General features: G+C 35.7%; 1 protein-coding gene across 13 annotated transcripts in view; it reads left to right on the top strand.

Moving 5' to 3' along the window:
* scrib (scribble) overlaps positions 1-13,368 on the top strand; it is a 45,388-nt gene that overhangs the window by 21,111 nt on the left and 10,909 nt on the right. For 12 of the 13 annotated variants that reach the window (XM_069055872.1, XM_069055877.1, XM_069055880.1 and 9 more), the window contains 3 exons: positions 261-776; positions 12,909-13,019; positions 13,073-13,252. In XM_069055872.1, coding sequence (XP_068911973.1) covers positions 261-776; positions 12,909-13,019; positions 13,073-13,252 — 807 coding nt within the window. The remainder of the gene's footprint in view (positions 1-260; positions 777-12,908; positions 13,020-13,072; positions 13,253-13,368) is intronic. The other variant, XM_069055881.1, reaches the window with a different exon arrangement.

The raw sequence follows: 13,368 nt of genomic DNA on the forward strand, positions 1-13,368 counted from the left end.
AAGCTTTGTTTGTTCGTTGAGGTACAAAATATTTTAATTTGGAATGTTGTATTTATTTAAGTGTTGCGTAATGATGCGTAGACGCAGGTTACCGCAAATATTGTTGTAGTTCACTATCGCAAACATTTGTAAATCTACTTAACACCGATTCCGATTCTAATTCGGCCTCGGATCGGCGTAACGAGGGAAAGGTCATTCCGTGGACGTCGGAACACTCTTCCTTGTAGTATTTTTTTTGTGACAGGAATTTTTTGTTTCAGACTTTTTCGTCCGACCAGGCCCAAGAGTCGCCCCGAGAGCTGCCAAAAACGAACGGCATCGGGCCGACGCCGCCGCCCCCCAGCGAGGTGCCAAAACCGGCGCCGCGGCGCGTGTCGAGCAGCAGCCCGGGCGAGGGCGGCGGCGGCACCATCCCACGTCGGTCGCCGACGCCCCCAAAACCGGCCGCCCAACCGGTAAATCACAAGAAAGCCACGCCGACACTGTCTCTAGACGGAGACGACGCACAGGTACTGCCGAAGCCCATCACGAACGAAGAGTTCCAAGCCATGATCCCAGCCCATTTCCTCAAAGATTCCAAAACAAACAAACCACAAAACAATCCCGAGCCCGTAAATGCCGTTACCGTTACAATTAAGAAGCCAGATCCGATCGAATTGCCGCCCGCGCCCACGGGGCCAGGCCGTGTCACTGAGACCATCACCAAGAGTACCTTCACAGAGACTGTGGTTACTCGCATCACCGATAATCAGCTGGTTGTGCCCGTTATTATCGAGGTATGCTGGCCGACGACGACGCTCAAATCTTCTTGCACACACACCTGTTACCAAGGTTGAGGTCTGCTTTACTTAACACTAGTTGTACTTTTTATTTTACTTTTTTTTTTGTTTGGTTTTTTACATCTCTGCCAACTAACTTTTTCTAATCTTCACCTTCGTCGTTTAGTATTGGTGGAACGGGAGCTATTACTTATCATGTTTTGTCGATCAGATTTGCACAGTGCTAGTTGCGCAAGTTCGAATGCGGCGTACCATTATTATTGGTCGGATGAAGATAAAGAAAGCGATAGTTGTGCGATTTTTTTATCAAAAATAAATATTGCATTTTGAAAGCGACATTTTTTTAATATGTCGCGTGCCAAGATGAAGCTGCGCCTAACAACACAAACAATGACGCCGTCAAGTGATGGATTAGGCTGCAGATACAACCACAACATTCTTTTTTGTTTGCGGCGTTGCTCGCGTACATTAGCTCTTCGGAGGCCCCTGCGGTACGCATACCACGACTTTGCGTCGAAACATGACGATTGCTCAACGAAAGGTTTTGCGTAATCCTGCGCTTGAACTGTTCCCTAACAAGTGCTGAATCGTTGTGAAAGAGCAATAAGTAAATTCAGTAAATTTAAGCAGAGTTAAGTTCGCTTAAAAATTGAACTTATCTAACCCAACAAAATTAGAGCTTGTACCAATTAAAAATTAAGGATTAGAAGCAATCAGGCAAGTAGTGAATGATAAATGTGAGGTGACACGATTGCATGATGATTTTTCTTTGATTAAGAGCGACGAAACGGAAATAAGCGAGGAGAGCTCGCTACACCGTGAGTTTAAGATTACCGCTTGCACCTCTCTGGAGTAAACTTTGGTTGAAGAAAATCGTTCGATTAGTTTTTGAGTTACGTGGATGCAAAAGAGAGCCAAGAGTGAGAAAGGCAAAGCTTTCGTTCACGCGAATTGCGCGATGCAATTCAAGTGAACGAAAGCGGCCTTACTCTCGAGTGCTGTATATAGTTTTGTTCGATACCTCCTTAGAAAGTGAATCTGCAACTTTGTATTCAAAATTTTACATAAAAATAAATCGCATTTTTGGATGGATCTATTGCTATGGAAAAAAAATATATACATACAAAATAAATAAAGTTCTGTAACGTTAATAAAGCGGTTGTGTGCACGTTGTGAAAATGGATGATGAAAAGTTATGATGTCTTGGAAGAGGCAAGTGCCGCGAGGTACCAAAAATGTTGCCTAAAGAATCAAAATTACATATCAAGAAGAATTGGAAACAAGTTACGAGTGCATGAAAAACAGTGAGTGAAAGAGAGTGAGCGAAAAACGATGAGCGAAAGTGAGGTGAACGAAAGAGAAACCTCCACCCATTGGTAACTACGAATACAGACTCACTTTCTAGGGAAGTATCGAACAAGTGGCTTTTGTATCGAATAAGCGACCCAAAAAGTAGTACAATTTGTTTAAATATCGAAATAACTGACAGACACTACGATTTTATGAGTGCGTGTTTGCTTTCGTTGGTAACACATGTTAAACTTCTTATCTTATCTTAGACATTCAGAAAATAAACAGAAATTTAGTGTGGGTCGCACTATTATTGGAAAATATTCGTGTTTGTGGGATCCGAAATTTGTTTTTACTTGGTGCACACAACTCCCCAAAGCTACTGTTCAAGACCTTGCATTTTCGTTATCTTACGTCAGGTGCGGTGCCCAAGCGGTGTATTATGCGAACTTTTTTGTTCAGGTTGATTTTTTACCGAATAGGTTACGTCGAGTTATTAATAGCTTTAATGCGCGTTGTTACAATGCAAATGTTTTATGCGGTTATTTGTACCGTTTTTAATTAACCGCCATAACTTTGATATTATGTGATTTTGGCAAAGTAAGAATGTTGGGACGGTTGACAAGAAGAAATGTATTATGAAGAGCTGTTGTGATTTCGAGGAAAAATTTAATTAAACACTCGTGGATTCCGTTAATAGTATACAGTTTTGTGCTTATATTTTAAAGAAAAATGCGAAACGTTAACCAGTGTACAGTCTGGTTTGTCGTAAGCTTCTGATTTATGACTTAAGTGCATTTTATTGTTGCAAAAAACACTACGTAAGTGTTTTAACATTTATTTTTCCATGCTATACTGCATTCACTTAAGCTGTATAATAGCTGTAGCAATAAGAAGTCGCGATTTTCACTTGCTTGCTCGATATTGGGCAAAACGAAACACAAATGCAATGATAAAAGACGGAGAGCATTATGCAAACAAGGCTCCTGCACGTTTATTTCGGCAGTTAATCTCAGTACATGATTTGTTTAGTTGATTCAGTTATAACGAAAGAGTTTCACAATTAACGAAACGTTAACCTCAAATTTTTATTACATAATTACAAATATCAGAATACCAAATGCTACGCCAGTGAAGTCTATTAGACAGCTCACAACGAGAGGCGGAGTCTTTTCGGTAGTAGATCACGTGGTGTGCACGTGATTGTTATATTGCCCAAGCGAACGGAGTATAGGAAAACTGAAATAATTTGATTTCTCAACAAATTCTTTTCAAAAAGAATCTTTGTGTCATTTACCTCCACACGTTAATCGTCTGGAAAGTGAGTAGGTGAGATAATTTTGGAAATAAACAACTGTCATTGAGGATTACATCTGGCAAATAAGGAAGTTACTCCAATTTTTTTTAAGTGGATCACTATTATGGAAGTGCGAATCGCAGCGTTCTCCTTGTGAAACAGCACACCTTGTTTCAACTTGTTTTTTTCTCCTGTTACATTCTGTTCACTGCCAGAATCCCTAAAACAATTTTCGTAAGTTTTCCTGCTGCACTGGTTGCATGAAATTTTCGACGTGGTGAGTCGTTGTATCTCGTCCGTAATTCGACCTTTTGACTCTGGATTGAAGTGGTCAATCTGTAAGTTTCATCTTGAAGTAGTCAATCTGTAAGTTTCATCTCCGGTGACAGATCTTTCAAGAAATCCAGTTAATGATTGCTAAATTCGTTTCGTTCTTGAATGATGTCCTTTTCAATTAATTCAATTCTGAATTAAGTCAATCTTTTCTTGTGTCACAACAGTTCTGGAACGCTTGGTGCATATTTAAAAAAAAATCCAACACATTTAAACATTTCGAAACAGTTCTCAATCTCGATTTTATCTATTTTAAAAATAGATAAATTTCACTTGAATTTTTACGTCAGAACAACAAATGATGACGTTCAAATAACAAAACACATTTCTAAAGTTTGTCTTTTTCAAAAACATAAAATAAAACAATTGACTTCTACTGGCATGAGTCGACATACAATATACACAGATTGGACCCAATATTGTCAAGAAAGAAATTAGAAATATTGCTTTTCTGATTTAATAATAGTTTATGATTGAACAAGCGTGTAATGATGCCTATTACTCAGGAAGTGAAGCTAGTTAGTCGCTATTACACGCGAGTAGAACACGGTACTTTTTCTCTGATGTATAAAGTTCTTCATTTTCACCATCTGAATTCATTTATGATTTCTTTTTTATTAGAAAAATATATACAGAGTCGCAGATAATCACATTTCAATATAATTGTGATATGAATATTACCCTGCATCGCAACAACTTTGTTGAAGTAGTAAATTACTCACCGTAATTTAATAATGAACAGCATTACATTACAATAATAAATGTATTATGTATTAGGAAGAAATAAAAAATAGTTATTTGTACAACTAGTTATGAAAGTCATACTTTTTTTCACGAATTTGCAGATTGATTAACGAGGGCCTAGCCCGAGTTAATTAAGCAAATAAGTGAAAAAAGAGACTTTCATAACGTGTTGTACACACTATTTTTTTGCATATCGATGTAAGTTAAGAAATTTCGTCTAAAAGGATTTATGAAAAAAAAAAATAGGTATGCTTTGACAATCATCTCCAAGGTGATGGAATAAAATGATGCAAAAAAAGTACTACTTTCACTACGATTTTTCGTGTAAAAAAGTGCCACTTTCATTACGATATGCAAAAAAAAGAATTAATTTAATAGTAGTGGTGCAATGTTTTGCAGTATTCTTACAACGTACGTCGAGCGTTTTAAAATTAATCTTTACTACTTTCAGATGTTGATTTAAGCTTTAATTGAAATGCAGTATTACCCCACATGTTTTCGGATTTAAATTAGGAAATTGTGATGGTTAAAATGTAACAATGCTTTGGCAGCGAAGAGGCATCATTTCATCGCCACATTGTACCAAATTATTTTGTCTTTGTTCATGAAGCGATTCATTTTATCGTGGATAAAACAGTTAGTGGGATTTCAAATGCCGAAAAACATCTCAAAGTCTTTGTGTGCAGCGCGCGTCTTATGGAATATTTTTAATTGGACTTTTTTGCACATCTTTGAACAAATTAAACTTTGATTCATCATTGATGATTTTTTTTTCTAAGCCACATCAAGCTGAAATTGAACATCAACGATTAGTTTTAATGATGAATGACAAAATAATCAACTTTCTTCTAATCTTGTGGTTGTTCCTGAATTCTTGCTAAGTTCACAACAAGAATTGTTGATTTTTGCAAAAATTACTTTGCGTTATGTTATTTTGGTGTTGTTGTCTTCGATCTTCCATCTTTTTAAAATTCGAGAAACGAGATTTGCTAATACACAAAATTCTTCCAAGTTCTGACTTTTTTTCTGGAAACCTGTATCGCAGAATTACCAGTTATAAGTACATATATGGTTATTATGGAACAATAAAGTATATTCTAACAGTTGGTTTTAATTGCCCAGAACCAAGTTTTTGTATTACGGTATGTAATGTAAATTTAATGTTTATTTTCAAAGGAAAAGTTTTCATAAAACGATTAATTCTTGAGAAAAAGAAAATTATGTATGTATGTACAGTCGCGAGCATTAAATCTTGATCGTCAAGGTCATTTTGAAATTTCCCGCTACTGCCACAAATGAAAAATTTTACCTGCTTAATTAAGGCTATTGTCAATAAAACGTCAATAAAAAAAAATTGTCAAAGTTTTATTCCAACATTCAAAATTATGGCCCCAATATCGTATTTTAACAGAGTAAAAATTATTTCGCTGATAGAGACGGATGTGTCAGAAACTAGCGTGGCTACTTGGTTGGGAGTTCCAAAAAGTTGACAAGATCTTGACAAGACAAGACAAATAAAATTTATTAGAGGTTATGCCCGTTTCACATTAGAGCATTTTCCATTGTGTCAAAGAATGACCTTGACGACCAAAATTTATTGCTCGCGACAGTACTTCAATAATTATTATTGAAGTTGTTGATTTTTTGAAAAATTGTAACAGTTTTGTTCGTAGAATCTTCTGGTTCACAGTTTTTCATACGTTTACCATCATCTATACTTGCTTGGTATTGGACAAGACTAAACAGCGGGACGTTTATTTAAGTGAAACTGTCCGGGCAGTTAATTAATCTTAGTCGAGTACATATAGTTGGTTCACTTATAATCGAATTTCCAGACAGGAAAAGTTACGCAATCAATGAAAAGAAGGCGGCTCCAGAATCACTTGACCATCAAATTCGATATCTTTAAATTTTTATTAATTGCGATTTCCAAAAACCGTATGTTGCGCCACTGAATTCTGTTTGTCTGGCGATTCACAACTAGAGGCGGAGTCTCTTCGGGAGCTGACCACGTAGGGACTTGCGTTGGGCGCACGTGGTTACTCTCTTACTGAAGTAAACGTACTATAGATTCTAACTTATCATTAACATATGTCGCAGGCTTATAGCAGAAATAGGCTTTTTGCAAAAAACCTAGGCGTTTTGCAAAACAGCGTCACTTTGAATAATAACTTTCAATTATTCAAAATGACTGCAGTTTTCAGTCATTTTGCAAAATGTCTGATGGCAGTTAGGCACTTTGAATAAATCCTTTTATCATGCGCAGTACGTGTCACAGTAGTAGCATTTGCCTAAGCAAATAGTTTTTTCCTTGAAGACGTTTTTTACCTTTTTCGTTCTGTGTAAAATAGCTTACGTTGTTTTTTTTTCAATGTTTTTTTTTTAATTTTTTTTGTTCTGTGCAAATATTCTAATAAACACAGCGCGAAACATAGGTTAGATCTGGACATATCAATCGCAAAAGACATACGGATTTAAATCCATGGATGACTCAATTACAAATTAATTTCATCGCTCGATATTTGCCTCGACCAATTCGTTCATACAGAATAGTTATTATAATTTACAATCATGGTCTATCTGTCCAACAGCGCACTCTCAGTTTTTGATCGCGAAGATCCTGTGCAGCGTTTACAAAGGTTCGTGTATTGCGAAATAATAGTTTTCGCGTTACGTTCCCTTAAAATAACCGGTACGCTATTCGCGAGAAATTACCGTAATCGATTATTGTAATAATGAATCAGTTACGCTATTGCCTAGCAACACCGGGGTTAGCGTACACGGTTATCTGAAAAACGTAACGCGAAAACTCTCTATAGAAGCAACTTTTCACCGTAGATTTGCCGTGCTACCTCTGAATGTTCGCCACAGATCAAAGACCATATCGATTTTCTCCAGGTTGGTGAAAGACATTTTTGATTCAAAATGAGGTTAAGATTGATGTTCTGGTCAAAATGACTTAATTTTGAATTAAATGACAACGAAAAAAGTCTGCTATGATTTATTTTTGACCCATTTTTCTATAAAATTCAGTGGCTCCCAAACTTTTTTTGGAAAACTTTGAGCCCCTTTTTCTCGAAAAATATCAACATTTGTATAAGGCATCATTGGCTCAATAGTTACCTTTTGTGGGGTTCTATCACAGGTTAAAATATCTGCACTTCTTATCAAATATTTTTACTTGCTGCAAGATCTGTTTTGTTCTTTTATCTATGGTAAAATAACAACACCTATACATATCGGGCCTTCAAATAAATATATATTTAGAGTAGGCGTAGGCGACATTCTAATTCTGTTAACAGTGTAACGTAATTTTTGTAGGTAACCAATTATTCTCCGGAGTTACACAGGTTACATAGTAAGCTTTTTCCCAATTTCATATTGTCATATTCCGTGGAGGGGGAATAGGGAGAATGCACTATAAAAATTAAAAATATTTTCTAACCTAATTTTATTTTGTTAAAATGTCAGACGTTTCTTGTGTCATTTTCTACGCTGGAAAAATGTTGCAAACAATTGAATTTCCATAGGTTCACGTTGGATTAAACATCAGTGGTGCAAATCGCACACATTTGGCATTAACTTTCATATGAGTTGTTATAGTGACAGGTCGGGTCATTTGCACCACTGATGTTCATTCCAACGTGAACAGATATTAATTTTTTTTATTGGATACATTTTTCAATTTTACGAAAACTTTTTGCTTTGACAATTTTACGAGTTGAATTTGGGCATTTTTATTCTGGTTAGGCCCGAGAGCTCTAGCTCGAGAGTTTAACGTTTGAATAAAAATGCCCAAACGAGTAAAATTGTCTAATGCAAAAATGTTTAAGTGAAAATTGGGATATTTATCAGATATAAAAAATTGGGTCGTGTTATTTTTTGGCAAGATTAATTCCAGAATACAAACTTTAACGTTAGGTAATTATTTATTTATAATACAGTTATTAAAAACACAATTATTAAAAACAATTTGAGAATCTGACAGGAGTAGCATGCAATTTTAATCACTTTTGACAGATGACAGAGTAGTAGGACGTTTTTATCGCGATAAACATTTTTGATGGGATGAAAGCAATCGCTCCGATTGGCTGAACACGCACGTTTGATGTACGTGGGAATTAATCTATGTAACATTGAATAGTTAATTTTCTGATTTCTTTAAGTATATTAATTTAATCTTGGTAAAGATAGAAATTGTAAAAGAATTAGTAATTCCTTATGTGAAATTGTATACAATAATGAATCCTTAAAAGTAGACCAATATTATTCAGGTAAATAAATGACTCATATAAGCTTTTAAGATCACATTGACAAATAAACTCTAGATTTAATATTAAAATTTAGAGTAGGAAATTTTTAAAGGTGATCACTTACTGAAGTGATACACTACATGACATCTATTAGTCATAACAAACGCTTATTGCCCATTGGGCAGATTGCAGATCTCTCTTGGAGTTGGAAAAAAAAAATATTATTTTATTACGAATTTTAAAACAAAGCGTTGATATATTTTTTTTTATTTGAAAACATATATTCTTTAACAAATTTAAAGGCTGTAATGAGTCATAATATAATTCATTAAAATATGACAATAAGCTGTGGTTATGGTTTATGTATTTTTTAATGAAAAAAACTACCAAATAAATGTAAATAAATAACATCAAGATCAAAAAAGAATGTTTTTGGAGTCTTGAACTATGTTTGCCTGGATTGTTGCTCTCTGCAATATATTTTTTTATGAGGGTATTAACAAAAACATCACATTTTTTAACGAGTGTTTTTACAGAAACAAGGTCATATTGAAAATTGAAGTAATCATGGAAATTGTTTATTGAAGCAGTATGTTGTATGTCATTCTTGTATTTATTTTGTTTACAGAATTAAACAGATTTACGAAAACCGTTGAAGTAACTGCTGTAAATTTTTGTTTTATATTATTTGTTTAAAGATAAACTCGTAAAAATAATAAAACTTGTTAGGTAACAGTTTCACTTAAATACTTTTTATGATTATTTAGAAAATATACAAGATTAAACTGGTAGGTACATTCTTTTCAACATTACCTAAGCATTTATTTTGCAATAAAAAAAATTTTGTTGCCCAAACTAACACTATAATTGCCACGTTAGTCTTTTTGTATTATGTTTTTTTTTGTTAGAACTATGTACGGAAGATATCTAAATTGTGATCATAAGACACACCCGTTTGTAATAAAAACTTTATGGTATGTACACTCGATGTGGGAGAGAAATAAACAACATATATATTTGTTTCTATATCTGTAATAAGCAAATTTTAAGGAGTAAATTCTTCTGAGGGGACTGGAGTAATTAATTGCAATAGCCTAAGACCACTCCCAGAAAAGTAAATAACAAAGTAACAAGAAAATTTACTTTTTTAAGCCATAAGTTAAAAAGTGTAAAGATGTTCGATGTTGTGGAAATTAACTAGAAGTTTTCATTCTGTAATTCAAGAGAGATTTTTTCCCTCAGCGTCGTTTTAAAATAAATGAAAATCGTATATTGCTCTAAATTTTTGTTGTTGTGTGTAACGAGCGTTCAAAAAATCGCACGTTTAGAGTTGATTATGCTCCCAACATATTCGCCGCCACTGAACGTACATAACCTCAAAATAAACTTATGAATATGAAGAAAACGTCAACTGCGACACCAGTTTCGTAGAAAAAGGTACCACAATCGGAATAATTTCTGAACAGCCGTTAATTTATATACGGGGACTTTATCTAAACCTCTTCATTGTAGTCAAAATAAAACACAATTATTAACGGACAAGGAATAAGCTGCCAGCGTTAGTTATTTTTTATTATTACTTATGTAAGGCACATTTTTTATTCCTTGTTTCCTCAAATAAGTTCCGTTTTTGATTGGAAAAAAAAATTCTTATTTAGATGATTGAGAATATTTGACATGTGTGACACCTGATTTCTTTTTAATTACATTACATTTCGTCGGCTTTCTTTAGAAACCGTGTAAGTCCCATTTTGATTATTAATTTATTTAAATAAGTTTCATAATACAATATTAGCAGACTGTTTTGATAAAATACTATACAAAACTTTAATACACATTTTTTAGAATTTGCTATTGCTCTAATGGGTCTATTATTGTATTCAATTTGGAGTCGTTTATGGCTATCTATTAAAGCACTCGTGGTTTAATGGATCTCTAAGAAATTTTTTTTCAATATTTCAGTGTATTATTGTCATTTAGACCAAAAAATTTCCAATATTAATGTTCAAGCTCTACCTACTTTTTAACATCTGTTGCAGATGTAGTTGCATCCGTTACCTTGAATTACCAATTAATACAAAATTCTCTAGAATTTGAAAAATTAATTTTTTTATTTAAAAATTAAAACAAGGGTGCAAATTCTAGAAAATAACATAAAAAACTCGTTTTATAAGGCCATTGGCGCACTCGTCCCATAGAAAACTCCCCTACGGCTCATTTTCTACACTTGGGAGTCGTGCGCCAAATCAACCATTATAAAACTCGTTCTTTAATATACTGTTTTGCACCTTACTCCAAAAAAACTAACATAAAAAATAAGAATTTGAAACAGTTTTCCAGAAAAATTTTGCTAAATACACGGTTTCTAAAGAAAGCCGACGATTTGCTTTAATTTTTTTTTTTAATTTATGATTAAATTGGAATTAATTTCCAACTCGATCATAAACCGCGACTCGGTAGACAAAACCAGTTTTGTATTCACATCAACCGAATAGGATGTTTATGCATTTACTTTCAATGAACAATACAGCCAGTCAACTCCTATTCCACGATTTATTCTGTACTAAAGCAGAAACAAACGCGCGCACTCATTACTTCGCCGCGTACACCCCTTTATTTTACATCCACTCTGTTCATCAAGCTCGGATCAATCTCAGTTCTTTGATCCCGTTGTAAAATAAAAGTATCTTGAACCTCCGCTGGATTCGTCACGACCACCAGAGCAGTCACTGCCGGTGCGATTCTCACATTTTTTATTATTCGACTGCAACGCCTCCGTCCGGGACAAAATAGCGCTTAATTGTTGCAAGGCACTTCTTCAAACGGACATTAAGACGTTACATGACATTTTACGGCCGCATAAATCGCAACTCCCTTGTTACACAAGCATTCACAGTGCAAAGAGTGACCGTTGACATTACCAACAACCTGAGTGCATTGTCAGTCGTACTTTCTTACAGTTCTCGACAAGATTATTTATTAGATTCGTTTTTGAGATCAATAGGCGGGGGCGAATCGTGGGATTGGAATTATCGAAGGAGGAGGAGAATGTTGCAACGAAATCATATAGATCATCGGGACCCACTCGAGAAAAAAATCGCCAAAAACTGTGTTTTTTTTTTTTGTTGCGTGGTGACAAAACCCTGCGCAGCTCGAGTGTAACTGTCTTGTTTTTTGTTCGCCGTCAACAGACTGTGTCGTGCAGTCTCCCGAGATTTGATCAGAGATGCTTATCGTAGAGCCACTTTTTTGTACAGTTAAGGTCAGGTTAAGAGAAAGTAAATATAAATTTGCAGCGGTGGAGCATTTACCTGCACCTCTATCATTACCGGTGAATGTAAGGTCCCCGGAACAATATGTCAAACCGGAGGGCGGACCGCAGACTGAACCGTACAGTTTCAACTAATCACTGTGCAAGTCGTAGGTGTGGACAAAATGTCACTTGAACCACCGACGACGCAAACGTTTGTCTTCGATTGCGTACTAACAAAAAAGCTTCGTCCTTTGTGAACTCAATCGTTACTGTTACTAACCAACCATGGGCCATTCATTAAAATTTTGTAAACACCACGGTTGCATTCATTCATAACAATTATCTAACAAACTTTTGTGTAGTTTTTTTGTCGTAGTTATGCTTCGTGTATTTGCACGATTCCATTCTAAAGTAATCCTTTAATGATCGTTTTCGACAATTAATCAGTGCCAGGCTCCCCAAAAGTATTTATTTAATCGCTCACAACCCGAATCGTTGCGTCATCTTTTATAGCATAATCCATTCGTAGTTTACAAAAAAATGTGATCGTGGATTTCCCTAGTTCTGTTGCCCGGGGCGTCTCAGAGAGGGCGCAATTGCAAATATGTATTTTTCTCTTCATCTTTCCTTTGAGACTTCAACTGTGGCTCAGTTAGTTGTAGTTTTCACGTAATGAATTAGAATGAGTGTCACTTTTAAATGTTGGGCACAAATCTTGTAGATGGCCAGTCAGGATTCAGGTAACATCACCCATTTCCTGTTCTCCTCTCCCAGCTTTCAGTCTAATTTACCTACACTTCGTATTTCCAGCTGTCGAACTCTTTTAGTTGATTATTATTTGAGCACCCAAAATTTCTCAAGTCTAGTTTATAGAAGAATTTGTGTCGAAATCAATTCGTTTCAAATCGACCACCTGAACTCGTGACCCCCCCATATTCAATTGTCTTTTTTGTTCGCAGGATGTGACTCTGAGCAAGGCCCAGGGCTCTCTAGGATTTAGTATTATAGGAGGAACAGATCATTCCAGTATACCGTTCGGCGTGAAGGAACCAGGAATCTTCGTATCTCACGTGAGTAGTCCCGTTGTGTGTTGTCGATGGGGTGGCTGACGAGTCATTATCAGATGGTGCCCGGTGGGACTGCCGCCAACTGCGGCAAGCTGCGCGTCGGCGACAGAATATTAAAAGTTAATGGGACCGACGTCACACAAGCGACGCACCAGGAGGCCGTCATGGAACTGCTCAGGCCGGGAGAGAAGATCACGCTCACAGTACGCCACGATCCGTTGCCCGAGGGATATCAGGTTTGTATTGAATTTTTTACGGCGTCTGTTGCTGTGTAGACACATTCTCCATTGTTTTCCTGGCCCTGTGGCTGAGACAGTACAAAAAAAATGACGGTAAAACAAATAATACAAGG

This window comes from Tenebrio molitor, chromosome 8, assembly GCF_963966145.1.
Source record: "Tenebrio molitor chromosome 8, icTenMoli1.1, whole genome shotgun sequence".
NCBI classification, from domain to species: Eukaryota; Metazoa; Arthropoda; class Insecta; order Coleoptera; family Tenebrionidae; genus Tenebrio; species Tenebrio molitor.